Source organism: Rasamsonia byssochlamydoides (assembly GCF_041956645.1).
Source record: "Rasamsonia byssochlamydoides strain NRRL 3658 unplaced genomic scaffold VTN77scaffold_94, whole genome shotgun sequence".
Taxonomy (NCBI): Eukaryota; Fungi; Ascomycota; class Eurotiomycetes; order Eurotiales; family Trichocomaceae; genus Rasamsonia; species Rasamsonia byssochlamydoides.
Genome location: NW_027192477.1, coordinates 78,828 through 98,552, shown reverse-complemented (window position 1 = coordinate 98,552; position 19,725 = coordinate 78,828). Strand labels below are relative to the sequence as shown.

Genomic DNA, 19,725 nt, shown 5'->3' with positions numbered 1-19,725 from the left:
GGGGGGGGTATATGAATAAAGAGATTAGACCCAATTTCCTTTTTAAGGTGGTATTGATTATACTATGAGACCAGATGAGGTGCCCTATAGTATAGATCTCTGATATATAGAGAAAACTGAGTGAGGCATGACGTTGATAGTTGACACGACTCAAATTGTGAATGAAACTCCAATTGAAGGATACATCTATTCTAGTGTCTAATCGTCAGCTCCGTAAACTGCATGAATCTAACTCAGATATATGGATGCTTGTTATGATGAATATACCAGCCAGCCAGACTGCTGACTGATCGATGGCAAGACGAACAGTGACATAAGCCAGAAGCTCCACAGCACAAAGGACATCTTGTCTGCCTGTCGTCCGCGCAAGAAGCTGACGCTCAGGATGACCATTACACCAAGTCCTCCAGACAGGAGACAGGAATGCCATGCGAGATTCCAATACACAGGGCACAAGACCGACCAGAACAGCACCCCGACACAGACACTGATGCGGGTGATCCTCTCGCCCAGCACAACGGGGAAGGTGTGACGATTCCGCGCCCGGTCGCCATCGCAATCCTTCAGGTCTTGCACCTGGATGGTCGTTCCCACAATGGCAGCAATCAGAGTAATCCACCGGTAGAACTCGGCGCTGGGCTCGTTGTGGCCGTCGATCACACCCACCGCCAGCTTCATCGACCCGATCCCGTAGGGCAGATACGCCACGCCATTCAGCAGCTGGCGGAGGAGGAAATGCTCGTCCCCGCCTTCCAGGTCGTTGTATATCCAGTTGCCAGCGAGACAGCCGAGGGTTTCGTACAGCACGCCGAGTCGGTGGCTGACGAGGAGCAGGACCGCCACGGCCCACAGAAGCAGCTGGCGAGCGTGCAGGACATCGATCCTGCCGGAGGGGATGGGCCGCCAGGGCTTGTTGATCTTGTCTTCGATGATGGCGTGAGGCGTGCGTTGGTTGGAGATGGAGATCAGCAGCACGTTGAGCCAGAGCCAGACGAACATGCCGGGGACGTTCTTGACAATGTCGACCAGGGCGATAGGACTGACTGTAAAGACAGTCCCGGCCGATGCGCTCAGCAAGCCCAGGAGGAGCAGAGGCAGGACCATCGTCCGCAAGTCGGCGGCAGCAAAGGTCCAGATGGTGATGGCCAGGTGGGAGGTGGAGAGGGCGGCATTGCAAAGGTGCTGCAGTTATTAGTTTACGAGTATAAGCAACCAGGATAAGGGGCTTCGAACCTGGTATGCTTTCGCTGTGAGCTTTGAACTTTCTTGAAAGTTGCAAACAGCCATTGTTGTTTACGTGTATTCAAGAGAGTATAGAAGACAAGTACAGCGTTATTGTTGTCCCTATCCAAAAAAAAAAGTCAGGAGTATTTATTGAAAAGAAAGAAAAGAGAAGAGAAGGCTTCTTCAAGAGCGACATCTTCCTTCTCTTAAAAAGAAAAAAAAACTTAATTAATTAAATTCGTGTTCGGGCATCATAACCACATCAAAGACCCTCTCAGCCGGCTGACCACCCGGTAGCCATCATCACCTCAGCAAGCCCTGTGTGGCGTGCGCTGAAGACTCAGACTAGATGCGATGCATGGACATGTCAGGGGTATTCCATCCCTAGCGGTGTTAGAACATGCCCGTCTGTACTCCATAGTGTAATGAAATGGAATGAAATAGATCAGTGTGTATATGTTGTATAGTTATGCTTTATATGAACTGATGGAGTCGAGAGACAGTGCCGTTCGTCATGTATGTACTATACTGTGGTGGACGACGAAGTAAATATCCTTCTCCGCCTCGGTCCTGTTACACAATCTAGAAAAAAAATTAAAATAAATGAAAGTTGCGGCTCCATGGGGACGTTATTCCAGCTGATTTCACCCAAAGTCATCAGCAGAGACATTGATTGGTGATTGTGGACTTAAGCCTCATTATCTTGCTGACAGCGCTGTCATCCACTGACAGGGGTGCCACACCATTCATCCTGCTTTTTCATGGCCCGCTCCGACCTTGCATTTATTAAACCCTAAAAATTTAATTCGACTGCTGGGATGTTGATTACTACGTTGATTAGTAACTGCGTGGCACAATCGACAGAATCCATCTTTTTTTTATCTCTTTTTTTTTTGTTCTCTTCTCAAGATTATGTATTTTGGTGTATAAGTGCCCTACAATTGCAATCCAGTCGCCGTGGCCACAGTTACACAAATAGTAGTCCTTATTCTAAGGTATATTTCCTAGAAATCTGACAAGTTGGTTACTATTTTAGGGACGAGTATTAAATTGTCTAGAGTCCTTGGAAGAGACGAATCGACGAGGTAAAATAGGGGGAACGTACGTGCTGGTTTGTACTAAATGGGCACAGCAGATGTTATTACAATAGTGGGAATGCCGTATTTACCAGCGTTGTCCATAGAAATAATTCGATACATCTCTACTTCAATTGGGAGATACCGAATAGAATGGACATGTTATAGATCAACGCATATATTTTCATAGCCTCTATTGCATATATTCCTCTAACCTTTTCGCCGCACAATCCATACCACTCAGTAGTATGCACGCACGCAGCAAATCAATCTTCCGGCACCCCCTGCCACCCGGCTACTCCCCATCCACCTTCCGCTTCTTGAGCGCCTTCTTGGGCAGAAACTCGTCCCTGTAGAGCTTGAAAAAGTCCGGCGGCTCCAGCGGATGCACGTTCGTCACGTCGTGGAACGCATTGGTTGAGATGTAGTTGGTTTTGCCCTCGCGCACCAGCGAGTAGTATTCGAGAAGATACTGCTTTTCGGCCTCGTCTGTGTCGGTCTGGTCGCGGAGGGCACGGCGGGCTTCGTTTCTGCAGGACGTAAGTTTGATCAGAGGACTGATGACTTTGATTTGATTTTACTTTCAAATACTTACTCGGAAATGTCGTCGTATTTCATCTCCACGCCCAGAACCTGGCTGGCCGCCTTGGCCAGTTCGTCGCCGCTGAGCAGCGTTGGGCCTGGGACTCTCAGTATACCAGACAAAGATGACTGAAGTTCTCGTCCTACCTGTCACCACCATCAGCTGCCCCCGATGCTTCTCGCTAAACCCATTCTTGCCCTTGCCGGTCAGAACATGGGCTGCAAGCTGCGCGACATCCTGATAGACGTCAGTAAAGCTATCCAGACTATATCAGTCAACAAACTCACCCCCAGCGCCACGGGCGGGAATTTATGGTTTGGTCCGATTGGGATTGGAATCAATCCTTCTTCCTGTGCCTGTGGCGCGTACAGGAGGAGGTTCTCGGCATAGAATCCGGCTCTGCAGAGGTTAGTCTGACAAACACATATCAACATCTGAAGGAAATACCGGATAATGACTCCGGAGTGCCCCGTCGCCGTATTTGGATCGCCCTTGGTCTTCATAAACAGCGCCTCGAGGTCGATGAACTCGCGCAGCCGGGGCTGGGCCATCCTCTCCGCCATATCGCAGCCGGCCGCGCTGAGGAAAAGCACGTTGGGCACATTGGCCCGCTTGGCTGCCTCGATCAGCTCGATCGTCATGTCGACCTTGTCCCGGTGCGCCGGCGGCACCAGGCAGAGTGTATCGACCTTGATGTCCTGCAGGATCTTGGCCGTGTCGCGCACCCGGCCGAACCGGTGCGGCACGATCTTGGCCCCGAGCTCGGCAAGATCCTTGCAGTGGTCGTGGTCCGGGTTCAAGGCCAGACCGGTCACAGACGTTGTCTTGCTCTTGAAGTTGGGATCGCTCAGGAGCAGCTCCGTGATCACGAAGCCGGTGTTGCCCTCGGCCGCGGTGACGCAGATGTTTCGTGACATGTCGATTCGTCTATATACTTATATGCGGATGAAAAAACACTTCAAAAAGGACGAGACGAGAGTGCGATATGTACTTTTCAGTCGGTAAGTTTATGGCAGACGAGAATAATGGGTGTTTTCGAGTCGTGTTGCTTCTGATGTCATTGTGACTTCCCGCAACGCCCCTCCGTCATCGTGCCATAATGTCGAAGAAACACGTGGGGGTTAAAAAAGAGCCACAAGAAAGCCCAATTCCATCCCTCCCTTTCAGGCATAAGGTATCAGACCCCAGAAGATAGGGTAGAAGAGGCACTGTGGACGACCCGTCATTACATCCGTCGGCTTCTTTTTCCGGCTTGACTGGAACTCTAGGGAAGTATATAAATATGTTGTACAAATTCATCCCAGAACTAATTTGTCTAGCTTGCTATCGACCATTCGCCGTGGCTGCTTTTGTTCTTGTTGTTCTATTTGCGAAACAAGGGGGAAAAAAAAACAAGAGAAGGAAAAGAAAATGTTGCCGTGGCACTGATTCATTCGCCTATAACCCTACATATGGTGCATATTTCGTCAAGCTTGCCCGAAATTGTACACATAGGAACTGATGAGAAAGCTGATCCTACTCCCACAAGATATATACCTACATGGATTATATCGTGAGATTCATTGACTTTCACAGCCATCATATTGCAGATGGCCGTTTGGTAGAGATACAGATCGAGCCTCCTTCTGATCGGAAATTCTGGGATATTCTATCAAGGAGGAGAAAAGCTCGTATTGTTATAGTGGCCAACTTGGGCGAGAAGTCTAGGTCTTACATGACAAAAAGATCCTGGATCTTGTAAATTTATTATGGTCAGATCTGGCCTCTGTGCAATACTCAGTGAGCCCAGGGCAGTAAGGAATGGCGGAACATAACCACATATAGTTGTCTTTTATATAGTATATATATGGAAGAACTATCTATAGGGGGGCCATGTCATCATAAGGGATTATAGGATCATTATAAGTAATAAGTGATAAATAACTAGTGAGTATGATTTCTAACGATTACTTGATCAATTATAGGACTCATAGGGTAAGCAACATCAATAAGGTAAGTAGGAAGGAGATATAAGGATACTTATTGATTGTTCTCTATTTAGAGGATTATACTGAATTATAAGTTTACTACTTTGTTATTACGTCTTTGGTATGGAATCTCGCAGAACAGGCAAAAGGACCAAGACTTCCTAGAGATCAACCATCTCATCAATGCTTTGATGAGCAGCCAAGTTGGCCTCCCTCGCCTGCTTCATTCTGCTCTGAACAAAGTCGTCAAGATTCGTGCGCTCCTCTTCACCTAGAAGACCCAGTCGATCCTCGATTGTAGTAAAGGGCCCGTAATACTTTGGATCGATAAATGTCCAGTAGATCTCATCGAACATAGAGCTGTGTCGTGCGGCCAGACAAAGCCAGAATAACCCATTCTCCATGGCTTCTGATAGACGTTGTGAATCTGACAAGGAACCCTCGTTGATTTTTCTCGTCTCACACTCTCGAAGGGCCATCAGAAAAAAAGCGTAATCTAGACATGTAGCGCACTAAAAATTGGTTAAGATCTGGCTCCCATTCCTCTGGACGCTCCAACAATAGCCACCAGGGCGCAGTATAGGTGAATTCAGCGGGGGCAGCATATGTAAATTCCCAATCAAGAGCTACGTATTTCTTCCGGCAGTCCGCCTCGTCCGCAACTGCGTCATTGCGTTGAAACTCAAGATGATATAGATGTTGCTTGGCAAGCTCCTCGAAGTAATCAGCCGCATTGGTGAAACGTTGTTTTGCAAATATACCAGGCGGGATGTTCGAGAATTGAGCAAGCCGATTCATGTTGAAGGTGAGTGGTCGCTTCGTCACAGTCCAAGCTCCTAGCTCATCTTGTCCCAGAGCACCAATATATGGGAATTCTGGTTTTGAGAGCTCAAGCATGATTTCAGCCATGCCATAGTAAGCTCTTTTTAAGACAGATTCGGGGATCTTGGGGTTCAAAGTAATTGTCTCTTTAAGCGGGTTTCTGAGGTATCCCGATAACAGATTCCCCTCAATAATGGTCATGACGATATAGGGGCCAACCGCACACTTGCCGGAACCTAAAACCTTTGGAACAGGTATTGATGTATTCTGAGCGAGATACTTCATGATCGCCACCTCATCTTCAACCTTTTCATTGCGAAAAACAACTCGACCAAGGGCAGTAAACCGAACTAGGACGCGGAATCCAACAAGGTCAGAGGACCGTCCCGCATCCAGCCGTTATCACTAACCAATGTAACCACATGCAGTTGACCGACGTCCACATCTTCGTTCAACAGCGACTGGAAACGGAGGGCCGAATAAACCTGTACTTGGATCAGTTCGAAGAACGATTGAAGGGCCACAGACCCGAGGTGAATATCTCTCGTCGGATTCAATCGGGCATCAACTCCTTCATCGACTAGTCGTACTACCCGGGAGAGGACAAAGTGAACAACACGTAAGAGGCCTTCCTTTTTTTTGTTTTTTCTTTTGGAAAGCATGTGCTCACGACTTTGGGACGGCAGAAATGCTTGGTTGGAAAACATGGACAAGTTCGCCACCTTCGACAAGAACCTGCCGGACCCTGAGAAGGACGTCAAGGTCGCCGTGATAGACGACGGTGTTGACAAACTTCTGGGGAACTTTGGAGACTGCATAGTTGCCGGTGTGTCATTTTACACATCGCAGAAAGGGTTCGGCACCTGGCCTCACTTCTTCTCCTCGAATGGGCATGGCACGCTGATGACGAACTTGGTTCGACGTATCTGTCCGAAAGCAAAACTGTACATTGCTCGAGTGGACCAGGGAATCAATGGGGAGCCTACGGTAGAATCTGCCATCAAGGTAGCCAGAGATAATCCGCGATTCTTACTGCATGACCAGCTTGCTTATTCTCTGACTTAACTCTTCCCAGGCAATCTCTTGGGCAACCACGATGGGGGTAGACATTATATCGATGAGTTTGACTTTTTCCGAGCTGGACGGACAGAGCGAGAAGGAGCTGAGAGGTGTGATCGAGGATGCCCACAGAGCCAACATTCTGACTTTCGCGTCCGCGAGCCACCAGGGGTTCAACCGCTCCAGCGGGTCATATCCAGGGAAGATCCCCGGACTGTTCTGCATTGGCGCCGCCAAGGTCAGCGGCGTGGCGGACGATGCAGCTTTACCTGAATCTCATTTCATCTTCCCAGGAGGCAGTGCCGTGATCAAGTCACCGCGTCGCCCGCAGACAAGCACGGTATCGAACTCTGAGATTGTCTTGGGAAGCTCCTTTGCAACCGCAGTGGCCTCTGGCCTCGCCGCTCTCATCCTCTCTTGTGTCGAAATTTGCAACTTTGGTGACCGATATCGGAATGAGCTCCGCCAACACCGAATAATGCAAGCTGTCTTTCGGGATATGGCTCGCAATTCCCCAAACTATATTGAGGTCGAAAGATACTTTCCCGCCCGGTTTGCAGACATGGATTGGGAAGAGGCCCGTGAAGACTTTCTCGACATGGTCGAGTTTATCATCCGGTAGGGGAGCTTCATGGGTCCATCGTGACTCAAGGCATGACTTGCTCTTGCTAACCAATCCCACAGGCCGTGTATAGACATCAGGAAGCACCGTCGGCCAGCATAAAAGTCACATTCATTATACTTTCTACTTTACATTGGACAAGCCTTAAAAGCCTCGCTCCACTCGGGCGGCTTGAAGGGGGTAGGGGTAAAGGAGGTAACAAAGTCAGATGACTGTAAAATTTTTATACCTCAAAGCTTATAAAATAACTTACTACAGGCTTTATTTATAGAGTTTCTTGTAGCTTCTTATAGGCTTCACAACCCCTAAACTTTAACCTTATACCTAGTTTACTTTACATTGGCTTCGCCAGGTCCTCTGGACCGGTATTGATCTCAGTATCGACAAAGTGGACAGAAGGGTCATTGAGGCAAAGCGATCGATTTGGATAAACAAATGCTAAAGCCCACGCACCGTGTATCCAGCGTAGTGGTATTTGGTGGATGATGGACCCGGTAGACCTTCCTTTCTGGGCTGGGAGGAACTGGAACACCCCGCCATCGGCTATCTTGCCTTGATCCGAAATCAGTATGTCCTGGGCATCAGTACACGGCGTGAATGATGGGATCAGAATACCAATTTCAGTCACCGCCGTCCGACACAGTTACCCTTTGCACAGTGCACTTTTGCTTCACCTTCCCTACCTAGTAGCTACGGCGGTATAAACTCTGGATTGCCTTTTTAGATTACTCGGTGAAGGAGCCCTCATCGGGACACTGTGCCCCGATCCAGAGACATAAATAAACACTGCCAACCCATCGTTCATTTATTGATCAAACCGCAATCATTCCTCGACGTTACTGTCCTTTCACGGGAGGAAGAGAGCAATCATCAGGATCAACCGAGATAATTGATACTTCGTAGGGTTGGGAAGCAGTGGCTAAATAGAGGATTTCAGGTATGTACTGTATATTTATATGTATCACCCCTTTTGCTGTTCGAGGCGAGTATTTTTGTTGAGCACTTGTGCTCTCGTCCACCGCCGTGTGTTTGTCTTCTGTCTCCTACTGCCCTTGACTACATATCTCTCCTTGATTTTCAAATTACCTGTACAGACATATAACCAACGAATGACAAACTAACAGGGAAACAGATTCCTCCATCCTCATCCTCTTTCTACCGCCTTCTGAACCAACAACTACATCAATAATATACATCGTCCAGCAAATGGCCCCTTCCAACGGCAGCGATCCCCAACAGCAGGGTCCTATACCCCCCGTCCCCGATGGCCTCCCCCCACTCCCCTGGATGCAGCTGGGTGAGCTCGACATGGCTGCCTCCCGGACGCCGCCACCCAAGCCGTACCCCGCAGAGAGCAGTCCTGCGGAGCGGGCGGTTATGAGGTTTGCGGTGCATGGCAATGCGGTTTGTATGGCTTCTCTCCCATCTTTATCGTCTGGTTGCAGGTTTATGAGAACTGTCTGTCCTTAGTGAATTGTTGAACTTGTCATTGAATGTCTGTTTGATTTATTGTACCTGACGCCTGTATTACTACGTGATGGCCATGGGAATAATTGCGCTTGATTTCACTGCTAACTCAATCTAGTCACTGGAGGCGCCGGGGTGCTGGCCATCGCATCCGCGCGAGCGCTGCTCGAGCATGGCCTTTCCGGGCTGGCTCTCTTCGACCTGCCTCGGGCAATTGAAAAAGGGAAAGAGACCATCGAGGCACTACGCAAAGATTTCCCTGCGGCTAAGATCATCACTCAAGGCGTTGATGTCACGGACGAGAAAGGCATGCTGGCTGCGGTAGAGCACGCCAAGGAACAACTAGGCAACCTCAACATCCTGTGCTGCTTCGCTGGTATTGTTAACTGTGTCCACTCGACGGAGATGACGCTCGACGCGTGGAAAAAGGTGCTGGACGTGAATACTACCGGATGCTGGATTGCTGCACAGGTGGTGGGGAGGTATGTCTAATCCAGGAGATCACCTGGCATTCCTTTTCTCTTTTTCCATTTCCAGTCTTCTGGTCCATTCCTTTCAGCAACTGACAGCACCAGACAAATGATCGCAAGCGGCCACGGGGGAAAGATCATCTTTATCGCGTCCATCAGCGGCCACCGGGTTAATTACCCCCAACCTCAGGCGGCATACAACGTCTCCAAGGCCGCGCTCCTGCAGATGCGGAGCAGTCTGGCTGCGGAATGGACTCGGTACGGCATCCGGATCAACACCATCTCTCCCGGATACATGGACACGGTGCTCAACGAGGGCGAGCGGCTGGAGCCGTGGCGGAAGGTAGGACATCTACTAGAGAGGGCAAGCACAAATTACTAATATACGGCAGGTGTGGTATGACCGCAACCCGATGCGGCGGATGGGATCGCCCGAGGAACTCACGGGGCCTGTGGTCCTGTTGTGCAGTGATATCGGGGGTAGTTATATCAACGGCACTGATATTGTGGTCGACGGTGGTGGAATGGTTTTCTAGACGATCTGCAGTGATCATTTCATGCTGTACCTGCTGCAGGACGAGTCATCAGGTGATCAAGACATGGGACATCCACGTGATAGAACCGTAGACTGAATAAAGCTTATCGCAACCGTGCCTAGAGAATAATTATTGACCTGGACGAACCAAATCCAACTCTAAAGCATGTCAAATCCGTACGCTGGATGGCTTTATCGATTCAACAAACGCCTATCTATCATCATTCTAATTCCTCTTCCCAGTTGGGCGTCAAACCGTTCATGGACCTTGGAAACGAAACGTCCAATTCCATCCAAATGACGGTGTGAAAGAGGAAAACATGACATATTATTTTTGCGGAAAACCATAGAACCCCTTGTTTCGAGTCGAGGGAATGATTCTCAATCTTTTCAACGAGTAATGGACACTAGTCAGGCCAGTCGTTCCTTCGCCAGCAGTTCCAAGCCAGAACACGTGGCGCCATCAAGTGCAGCTCGGTTGTTAGGCAGCAGGGCCAGGCCAGGGGGCTGAGGCTGTGTGCCCGCATGACAGGGCGATCCTGATGCACAGTTCATCCTCATGATCCTCATGATCAGTGCTGATCCAGGTAACTGGTTAATGGTGCCTGGTCCGTGCCGCCCGGTAGAGTTCCACCCCCGTGCTGCTCTCCCCACTTTGGGCCATGGTTGCTTACATACTCACTGGATGCGGACTAGCGCACCTTAGACCACATCATCACTCGCTCTCTCACACCGGCTACTCCGCGTCCCCAACCCCATCATTCAACATTGATCCTATCCTTGTGCAGCTATCTCACTCTTTTTGACAATCATTCTCCATGAGCTAACATCATTGTGATTGTGCCCTCGACATTCCAATCCAAGGTCCAGTCCGAAACATACAGTCGGATCATTGGCTGGTGTCGGAAGCTCCCGTGTCGTCATAAATAAACCCCAGCAAACCGCCAGCTTCCACCTTCCCAACAGCTGTCGACCTCCCTCCACCGTCCGCTCACTGTCCTCGGAATCATTCCCCTGAATGGTTGAGGTGCTGTGTACTTGCTGAGAGGAAGTCGGGGGAAGAAGTTGCGGATTCACTGTGCCGGCTGGTCTGGAGCGACACTCTCGCCAGGATGCGGGGGTTCCAGTTTACTCCTGTGCTCACAGGCCTGGTGTCTGGACTGTTGCTATCTGTAGTCGCAGCACAGGGAGAGACCAAACTACACGAAAAGGGCCGCTGTGCAATTCGAGGTCATTGCGGCAAGAAGAGCTTTTTTGGCGGAGACTTGCCCTGTCCGGATAATGGGCTTGCACGAGAGCCGGATGCTGCTGTCAGAGAGAAGCTGGTTGGGCTCTGTGGAGATAAGTGGGCTCAAGGGCCTGTGTGTTGTGAAGAAGAGCAGGTGAGAAACTTATTCTTACATTGATCCTTAGAATTGTCCGGCCGTGTTATACACTGACACCAAATGGCGTGGCAGGTTGATGCACTAAAGAAGAACCTAAAATTGGCAGAGGGTATCATCGCCTCCTGTCCTGCATGCAAGGACAACTTTTTCAACATCTTCTGCACCTTTACCTGTTCCCCGGACCAGTCCCTCTTTGTCAACGTCACGAAGACGGAGAAGAACAGCGCGGGCAAACTTCTGGTAACCGAATTAGAGAACCTCTGGTCTGAGGAATACCAGAGCGGCTTTTACGACAGCTGCAAGAATGTCAAGAATGGCGCGTCTGGTGGTAAGGCCATGGATTTCATCGGCGGTGGAGCCAAGAACTACACTCAATTCATGAAGTTTCTGGGCGATAAGAAGCTGCTGGGCAGCCCCTTCCAGATCAACTACGAAACCGAGCCGAGTGGGCCGGATGCGCACGGTATGCAGGCATTGCTCATCAAACCCAAAGCCTGCAACGACTCCGATCCTGCGTATCGCTGCTCCTGTGTTGATTGCCCCGACGTCTGTCCCGAGTTGCCTGAGGTGACGACGCAGGAATATTGCCATGTTGGACTCCTGCCTTGCCTGTCGTTTGCTGTCATCTTGATCTATTCCGTATTCCTTTTCCTCGTTGTTCTGGTGTCCAGCTATGTCACCTATCGTGACCGGCGCTACCGCAAGCCCGAACGCGTCCGGCTCTTGCAGGACCCGGCCCCCAGTGACGATGAGGATGAAGGAGAAATTGTCCAGGGGGCTGGTTATTTGGAAACACCTCGCCGCAATTACAAACTGAATTCCGTGTTTGATGTTGTGTTCAGTCGATTAGGCGGTGTTTGCGCTCGCTTTCCGGCACTGACCATATCGGCCAGCGTAATAGTCGTTGGCTTGCTTAGCCTGGGCTGGCTTCGGTTTGCTGTCGAAACGGATCCAGTTCGCTTGTGGGTTAGTCCAACCTCGGCGGCAGCCCAGGAGAAGCAGTTCTTTGACGAGAACTTTGGTCCTTTCTACCGCGCTGAGCAGGCCTTTCTCGTGAACGACACTGGCCCCGTGCTGAGCTACGACACGCTGGCCTGGTGGTTTGATGTGGAGAGCAGAGTTCGTCGGATGATCTCTCCGAATAGGGGTCTGGCCCTGGAGGACGTGTGCTTCAAGCCCACTGGAGATGCCTGCGTGGTTCAGTCATTGACCGGGTACTTTGGTGGCTCCTTCTCGAATGTCGCCCCCGACGCCTGGCAGAAGCAGATCGCACAATGTGCCTCTTCGCCAGGTGATGTCAGCTGTTTGCCGGATTTCCAACAACCATTGAGGCCAGATATGATCCTTGGTGGTTATGAGGAGACTGGTGACGTTTTGGATGCCCAAGCACTCATCGTTACCTGGGTCATCAACAATTTTGCGCAAGGAACCGAGGGCGAGGCGAAGGCCATGGATTGGGAAGATATGCTGAAACACGTCCTGATTGTCGTTCAAGAAGAGGCTAGGGAGCGGGGTCTGCGTGTCTCTTTCAGCACTGAATCCAGTTTGGAAGAGGAGTTGAATAAGTCCAGCAACACCGATACCAAGATCGTTGTGATTAGCTATGTGATCATGTTCATCTATGCTTCCTTGGCACTGGGCTCCGGCGCTGTCACTTGGAAGGTCCTCTTGACGAACCCCGCCAACGCACTGGTCCAGTCCAAATTCACTCTCGGCATTGTCGGAATCCTGATTGTCTTAATGTCCGTCTCCGCGTCTGTCGGGCTGTTCTCCGCCCTGGGAATCAAGGTCACGCTGATTATTGCCGAGGTGATTCCATTCCTCGTGCTCGCGGTTGGTGTTGATAACATCTTCCTTATCGTTCACGAGTTTGACCGCGTCAATCTCAGCCACCCAGACGAGGAGATTGACGAGCGGGTGGCTCGTGCCGTTGGGAGGATGGGTCCCAGCATCCTTCTCTCAGCTATCACGGAGACTGTGGCGTTCGCGATGGGCACTTTTGTCGAGATGCCGGCCGTAAAGAATTTCGCGGCATACGCTGCGGGAGCTGTCTTCATCAACGCCATCCTTCAAGTGACCATGTTTATTTCCGTCCTGGCACTGAACCAGAGACGGGTGGAGAGCCTGCGTGCGGATTGTATACCGTGCCTGACCGTTCGCAAAGCTACCTCGGCTGGAATGCCGGACGGTAATATGTATGATGATTTAGCCGGGGAGAGCACCCTGCAGAAACTGATCCGGCGAGTCTATGCCCCTCTTCTTCTGGGGAGGAAGGTGAAGGTCGCCGTTGTGATCATCTTCCTTGGCTTGTTCACCGCGGGCTTGGCGTTGATCCCGGAGGTGCAATTAGGCCTGGACCAGCGCATCGCCATCCCCAGCGATTCCTACCTCATCCAGTATTTCAATGACCTCGACGACTACTTTGAGACCGGTCCGCCGGTGTACTTTGTCACCCGGGATGTGAACGTTACGGAACGGATCCACCAGCAGCAGCTCTGTGGACGATTCTCGACCTGCGACGAGTTTTCTCTTGGGTTTGTCCTGGAGCAAGAATCCAAACGGCCCAACGTGTCGTATCTGTCAGGGTCGGCAGCCAGTTGGATTGATGATTTCTTCTACTGGTTGAACCCGCAGCAGGATTGCTGCTTTGAGGATGGAAAGACCTGCTTCGAGGATCGGATTCCCCCGTGGAACATCACGCTCTACGGCATGCCAGAAGGCGAAGAATTCATTCACTACGTCGAGAAGTGGATTGATGCCCCAACGGATTCATCCTGTCCTCTCGGCGGCAAAGCCCCGTACAGCAATGCCCTGGTTGTCGACAGAGAGCATGTTATGACCAACGCAAGCCACTTCCGGACAAGTCATACACCTCTGAAGAGTCAAGACGCCTTTATCAATGCCTATGCGGCTGCGCGGCGAATCGCCAGTGACCTTTCCACCCGACACAATATCGATGTCTTTCCATATTCCAAATTCTACATCTTTTTCGATCAGTACGCCTCCATTGTCCGCCTGACTGGCACTCTCCTGGGTGCTGCGGTGGCAATTATCTTCGTTGTCAATTCGATCTTGTTGGGATCTGTGGCCACTGGAGCCGTCGTTGCGACGACGGTGGTGATGATTGTCGTGGATATCGTGGGCACGATGGCTGTCGCCGGGGTATCTCTGAACGCCGTGTCGCTGGTCAACCTCGTTATCTGTGTGGGAATTGGCGTTGAGTTCTGTGCCCACATTGCTCGGGCTTTTATGTTCCCCTCGCGCAGCATCCTGGATCGCGTGCCCACGAAGTTCCGGGGAAAGGATGCGCGGGCGTGGACGGCGCTGGTCAACGTGGGAGGCAGCGTCTTCAGCGGGATCACAGTCACGAAGCTGCTGGGCGTGTGTGTTCTGGCGTTTACCCGCAGCAAGATCTTCGAGATCTATTACTTCCGCATCTGGTTGGCCCTGGTGATCTTTGCGGCGACCCACGCCCTCATCTTCTTGCCGGTTGCCCTCAGTTACTTTGGTGGAGAAGGTAAGCCCTTTGCCCGGACCCACTCATCTCGTCTCTGGATGTTTGTCACTCTACCATGGACGGACGTTGCTAATGTGGATTAGGCTATGCGGATCCTGAGTCTGACGGCGGACTGGAGGAAAATCTCGCGGCGCGAGGATACCGGTCTTTACTCATGAATGAGGACTACGATTCTGACGAAGAGTGAATCAGCAGAGGTTTTAACAGTATGGCTGTTTTGAGCATCAATCTATCAGTTACGGTGTACGTCTGATTAAACACCTCTCGGGAACGGAAGAGATGGATCATATTGGAGTTTCGGTTGGAGTTGGATCGAATGGAACGTATCTACCGGGTTTCTTGTATATATCAACGATTCATAGCATGTAGGATTCATTCCGAACTGGATTCCTCGAAGAAAAAGCACCTACAGAATAGTATCATTATTTCATTACGTAACATAAAATGATTGTAGATTTGTAATGTACGGAGTAGACCATTCATTTATTGACCATTCATTTATTTTGTCAGGCACATTGCTCGTGATTATTGATTTATATGCCGCTGTGGCGTACGAGTTCTTTTGTTTTAGTGCAAATAAGAAAAACACAAAAAGTCAGAGTGACGAACTCCCTTAATCCGGTGAAGTTTAACGAGATGAAGCTGAAAAAAAAAATCGCGAAAAGGGAAAAGTGAAAACAATAGGTATATCGTTGTGGGTACTCTGGTGATCGCCACCGGTTGGGTTCTTTGGTTCTTCTGGTTCGGGCGGCGGCGGGGTACGCGAGCAAAGAGCCACACGTGGATGGACAGACGGGCCAGGGACGGCAGGAAAAAAAATATTTTTTTCTTATCTACAAACAAACCCTTCCTCCTTCTCTCTCTCTCCACCACACACTCCTTTTCTTTTCTTTCCTTTCCCTCCTTTTCGCCACGAATTCCTCGTGAACTACTTGTTTCCTTTCGAGTAGTTCTGAGTGGTGTGTGTTGTGAATATACCTGTCCACGAAGCAGAAGAATTTGTGACAACCCCACATTCCATTCAGTTTTTTTCGTCGCAGCGGCGCTTGGCGTCGTCTACTCTTCTAGCTGCCTGCCATGGATCAACAGCGATTTCTGCAGCAGCTGCAGATTATTCTGAACCGTAAGTTCCTGCGCGAATGATTTATTTGGTACTGTCGCCATGCGGAGACTGACTGACATCCATTGCAGCCGCTCAGGGGAACGTGAAGGAGGCCACTGGCGTCCTGCAGCGCGAGTTCTACAACAAACCCGACGCTTTTCTGTTCCTCATCCAGATCGCAACCACCCACGAGAATGCCGATCTGAGACAGCTGGCCGCGGTGGAGGCGCGGTCGCTGGTCGGGAAACACTGGCTGAAGATCCCGGCTGCCCAGAAGCCTCAGATCCGCGAACAATTGCTGCGCGTGACCATGGGTGCCAATACGGATCTGGTGCGCCACGCGACCGCCCGCCTCATCTCCTCGATTGCGAAGATCGACCTCTCCGACGGCGAGTGGGCGGATTTGCCAAACTTCCTGCTGCAGGCGGCGTCGAGCGGAAACAAGGATGAGCGCGCCATTGGCATCTACATCTTCTTCACGATCCTGGAGACGCTGGGCGAGGGATTCGAGGAGAAGTTCAAGGATCTCTTCGACCTGTTCAGCAAGACCATCCGCGATCCCGAGAGCGCAGAGGTCCGCATCAACACCCTGCTGGCTCTCAGCAAGCTCGCCATGCACCTCGATGCTGAGGAGGACATGGCTCCTGTCAAGGCGTTCCAGGAGGTCTTCCCCGCCATGGTGGCCGTCCTCAAGGATGCCATTGACGGGGGAGATGAGGACCGTGTCATGCAGGCCTTTGAGGTGTTCCAGACCCTCCTGGGCTGCGACCCGCAGCTGATGAACCCTCACCTCAAGGACCTGGTGACGTTCATGAACGAGATTGCCGCCAACACCAACCTCGCGGAGGATACCCGCACTCAGGCACTCAGCTTCCTGATGCAGTGTGTCAGGTACCGCAAGCTCAAAGTGCAGGGCATGAAAATCGCCGACCAGCTCACCCGCACGTCTCTCCACATTGTCACCGAGCTGGACGATGGCGATGACGACGATGAGATTACGCCGGCACGCTCTGCTCTCGGTTTTCTCGATTTGCTCTCTCAAAGCCTGCCTCCCAGCCAAGTGGTGGTGCCTCTGCTCCAGTCTCTGGGCCAGTACTTCAACAGCGAGAATGCTAATTACCGTCGAGCCGGTATCCTGGCCTTGGGGATGTGTGTCGAGGGCGCTCCTGACTTCATCAGCACCCAGTTCAGGGAGATCATCCCGATGGTCCTTCACCTTCTCAACGACCAGGAACCGAAGGTCCGTGTGGCGGCCCTGCATAGCGTTGCTCGCTTGGCCGATGACCTCGCCGAGGACGTGAGCAAGGAGCACGAGAAGCTCATGCCCCTGCTGGTGCAAAACCTGGCCAGCGCCATGCAGATCTACAAGGGCGAGGAAACCGGCCCCACCATTGACATCATGAAGGCTGCTGTCAGCGCGATCGACACCGTCGTGGACGGCCTGGACGAGAAGGACGTTGTGCCCTACCAAGACGAGCTGGTCCCCATCCTGCACAAGCTGTTCGAGCACCCCGATTTCAAGATCAAGTCTCTGACTGCCAGTGCGATTGGCTCTCTTGCGTCGTCAGCTGGGGAGGCCTTCCTGCCGTACTTTGAGAAGTCGATGCACCTCATGCAGGAATTTGCCACGAAGAAGGAGAGCGAGGAAGAGCTCGAGCTGCGTGCCAGCGTCATTGACGCGATGGGCGAGATGTCCGCCTCTGCCGGACCCCAGCACTACCAGCCGTACGTCGAGCCTCTCATGCGGGCCAGTGAGGAGGCCCTCCACCTGGACCACTCCCGCCTCAAGGAGAGCACGTATATCCTGTGGGGCGCCATTTCCAAGGTCTATGGCGAGGACTTCAAGCCCTTCCTGGATGGTGTCGTCAAGGGCCTGACGGCCTGTATTGAACAGGAAGAGGCCGACCTCGAGGTTGAGCTGGGTGATGCTGCCAAGGACCTGGTCGGCCAGGAAGTCAACATTGCTGGACGCAAGGTCAAGGTCGCCGAGCCTGATGATGACGATGAGGATGGCATCGAGGATATCGACCTCGACGAGGAGGATGACTGGGAGGACTTCACCACGGTCACTCCTCTCGCGCAGGAGAAGGAGATCGCCGTGGAGGTGATTGGTGACATTATCAGCCACACCAAGAGCGCCTTCTTGCCTTACTTCGAGAAGACCATTGAGCTGATCCTGCCGTTGGCGGAGCACCCGTACGAGGGCGTCCGCAAGAGCACGATCAGCACGCTGCACCGGTCGTACGCGACGCTATTTGCGCTCGCTGAGGAGACCGGCCAGATGGAGAAGTGGAAGCCGGGCCTGCCGCTGCAGGTGCAGCCTGCCAACGAAGTCAAGAAGTTTGGCGAGATTCTGATGACTGCTACGCTGAAGATGTGGGCCGATGAATCGGATAGGTATGTAGAAGTTTCTTGCCTCGATTTTTGCAACCCCTTTAGACCCCTTTATATGATGACACACTCGTTATCCCAGCTCACTCAGACGTGCCAAGCACGATTGATGTGAAAAAACGATTTTCCAGCGTTTTATCTGATATTCCTGTTGTCAACTTTTTCAAGTCAAATCACAGTCAAGTTGGAGTGCAGCTCGCTAACTGCGACTAGGGCCACTGTCGCCGACATCTGCGGCAACCTCGCTGAGAATCTCAGATACACTGGTCCGGCCTTGATTGCCAGCGAGAACGTCTTGCAGACCGTCATCCAGCAGGTCACCGACATCATCAACAAGAAGCATCCCTGCCAGCAGGATTTTGGCGACGAAGAGGATGCTCAGGACGTGGAGGAGACGTCCGAGTTTGACTGGATCGTCATCGACCGGGCGCTCGACGTGGTCTCTGGTCTGGCCGCCGCGCTGGGCGAGAGCTTCTCTGAGCTGTGGAAGATCTTCGAGAAGACCGTTCTGCGCTTCGCTGGCAGCAGCGAGAACATCGAGCGTGCCACCGCGGTCGGTGTGCTGGCCGAGTGCATCACGGGCATGAAGGGCGCCGTGACTCCGTTCACGTCTACCTTCCTGCGGCTGCTGATCCACCGGCTGAGCGACGAGGACCCTCAGACCAAGTCCAACGCCGCCTACGCGATCGGCCGGCTCGTGGAGGTCTCCAACGCGGACGCTGAGATCGTGAAGGAGTTCCCCACGATCCTGGCCAAGCTGGAGCCGTGCCTGCAGCAGGAGGTGTCTCGACTGCCGGACAACGCGACGGGCTGCCTCAGCCGGATGATCCTCAAGCACCGCGACAGCGTGCCGGTGGCCGACGTGCTGCCTGCGATTGTGGGCATCCTGCCGCTGAAGAACGACTACGAGGAGAACGAGCCTCTGTACCGGATGATCTGCCAATTGTGTAAGTATCCTCGGTGCTCTGACCTCAACCTGTGACATTGCTAACGTCTCATCCAGATAAATGGGAAGACGCCACCGTCCGCCAGCTGACGCCCAACCTTCTGCCCGTCTTCCAGGCCGTGCTGACCGGCGACGAGGACCAGCTGGAAGATGAGCGCCGCAAGGAGCTGATCGAGCTTGTGCAGTGGCTGAACAAGGTGCAGCCGGGTGCGGCGCCGTGGGCGGAGCAGCTGGCGTAATGTACAGACGAGAAGAAACGCCGACACGACACGAGAAAAGAGACATGACGATGGTTGGAAACACGGAAGGATATGAATAGATGAGACGAGACGTGACGAGATTAGATAAGATACCCTTGGGCATGATGAGATGAGAAGATATCCCTACATACATAACATACATACATCGCAAGTCGACCAAAAAAATTAAATAAGAAGCAGAACACCTGAACAGTCTTTTTTGTTATGTGAATAAAAAACAACTCTTTGATTCGATTTTGTGATACCTACTGAGTTGAATTGAATTGATACACGCTCGTTATTCTTATCCATTTATTGAC

General features: G+C 51.7%; 7 protein-coding genes across 7 annotated transcripts; 4 read left to right on the top strand and 3 right to left on the bottom strand.

The window, feature by feature from the left end:
- Positions 1-252: 252 nt before the first annotated feature.
- Positions 253-1,287, bottom strand: VTN77DRAFT_9788 (uncharacterized protein; the record flags this gene model as incomplete). Its single annotated transcript, XM_069426432.1, has 2 exons — positions 253-1,182; positions 1,234-1,287. 2 exons carry the CDS (start codon positions 1,285-1,287, stop codon positions 253-255), a joined length of 984 nt encoding a protein of 327 aa, XP_069273691.1.
- A 1,308-nt stretch (positions 1,288-2,595) lies between these two features.
- VTN77DRAFT_9787 (uncharacterized protein) lies at positions 2,596-3,800 on the bottom strand (the record flags this gene model as incomplete). Its single annotated transcript, XM_069426431.1, has 5 exons — positions 2,596-2,830; positions 2,896-2,980; positions 3,030-3,120; positions 3,171-3,282; positions 3,331-3,800. 5 exons carry the CDS (start codon positions 3,798-3,800, stop codon positions 2,596-2,598), a joined length of 993 nt encoding a protein of 330 aa, XP_069273690.1.
- A 1,211-nt stretch (positions 3,801-5,011) lies between these two features.
- Positions 5,012-6,334, bottom strand: VTN77DRAFT_9786 (uncharacterized protein; the record flags this gene model as incomplete). Its single annotated transcript, XM_069426430.1, has 3 exons — positions 5,012-5,346; positions 5,402-5,978; positions 6,083-6,334. The coding sequence occupies 3 exons, from the start codon at positions 6,332-6,334 to the stop codon at positions 5,012-5,014; spliced, it is 1,164 nt and encodes a 387-aa protein (XP_069273689.1).
- A 43-nt stretch (positions 6,335-6,377) lies between these two features.
- VTN77DRAFT_9785 (uncharacterized protein) lies at positions 6,378-7,353 on the top strand (the record flags this gene model as incomplete). Its single annotated transcript, XM_069426429.1, has 2 exons — positions 6,378-6,677; positions 6,748-7,353. The coding sequence occupies 2 exons, from the start codon at positions 6,378-6,380 to the stop codon at positions 7,351-7,353; spliced, it is 906 nt and encodes a 301-aa protein (XP_069273688.1).
- Positions 7,354-8,559: 1,206 nt separating this feature from the next.
- VTN77DRAFT_9784 (uncharacterized protein) lies at positions 8,560-9,826 on the top strand (the record flags this gene model as incomplete). Its single annotated transcript, XM_069426428.1, has 4 exons — positions 8,560-8,761; positions 8,939-9,302; positions 9,396-9,633; positions 9,683-9,826. The coding sequence occupies 4 exons, from the start codon at positions 8,560-8,562 to the stop codon at positions 9,824-9,826; spliced, it is 948 nt and encodes a 315-aa protein (XP_069273687.1).
- A 1,111-nt stretch (positions 9,827-10,937) lies between these two features.
- VTN77DRAFT_9783 (uncharacterized protein) lies at positions 10,938-14,914 on the top strand (the record flags this gene model as incomplete). Its single annotated transcript, XM_069426427.1, has 3 exons — positions 10,938-11,207; positions 11,283-14,727; positions 14,811-14,914. 3 exons carry the CDS (start codon positions 10,938-10,940, stop codon positions 14,912-14,914), a joined length of 3,819 nt encoding a protein of 1,272 aa, XP_069273686.1.
- Positions 14,915-15,804: 890 nt separating this feature from the next.
- VTN77DRAFT_9782 (uncharacterized protein) lies at positions 15,805-19,405 on the top strand (the record flags this gene model as incomplete). Its single annotated transcript, XM_069426426.1, has 4 exons — positions 15,805-15,850; positions 15,919-18,226; positions 18,434-19,167; positions 19,224-19,405. The coding sequence occupies 4 exons, from the start codon at positions 15,805-15,807 to the stop codon at positions 19,403-19,405; spliced, it is 3,270 nt and encodes a 1,089-aa protein (XP_069273685.1).
- Between the last annotated feature and the right edge of the window lie 320 nt (positions 19,406-19,725).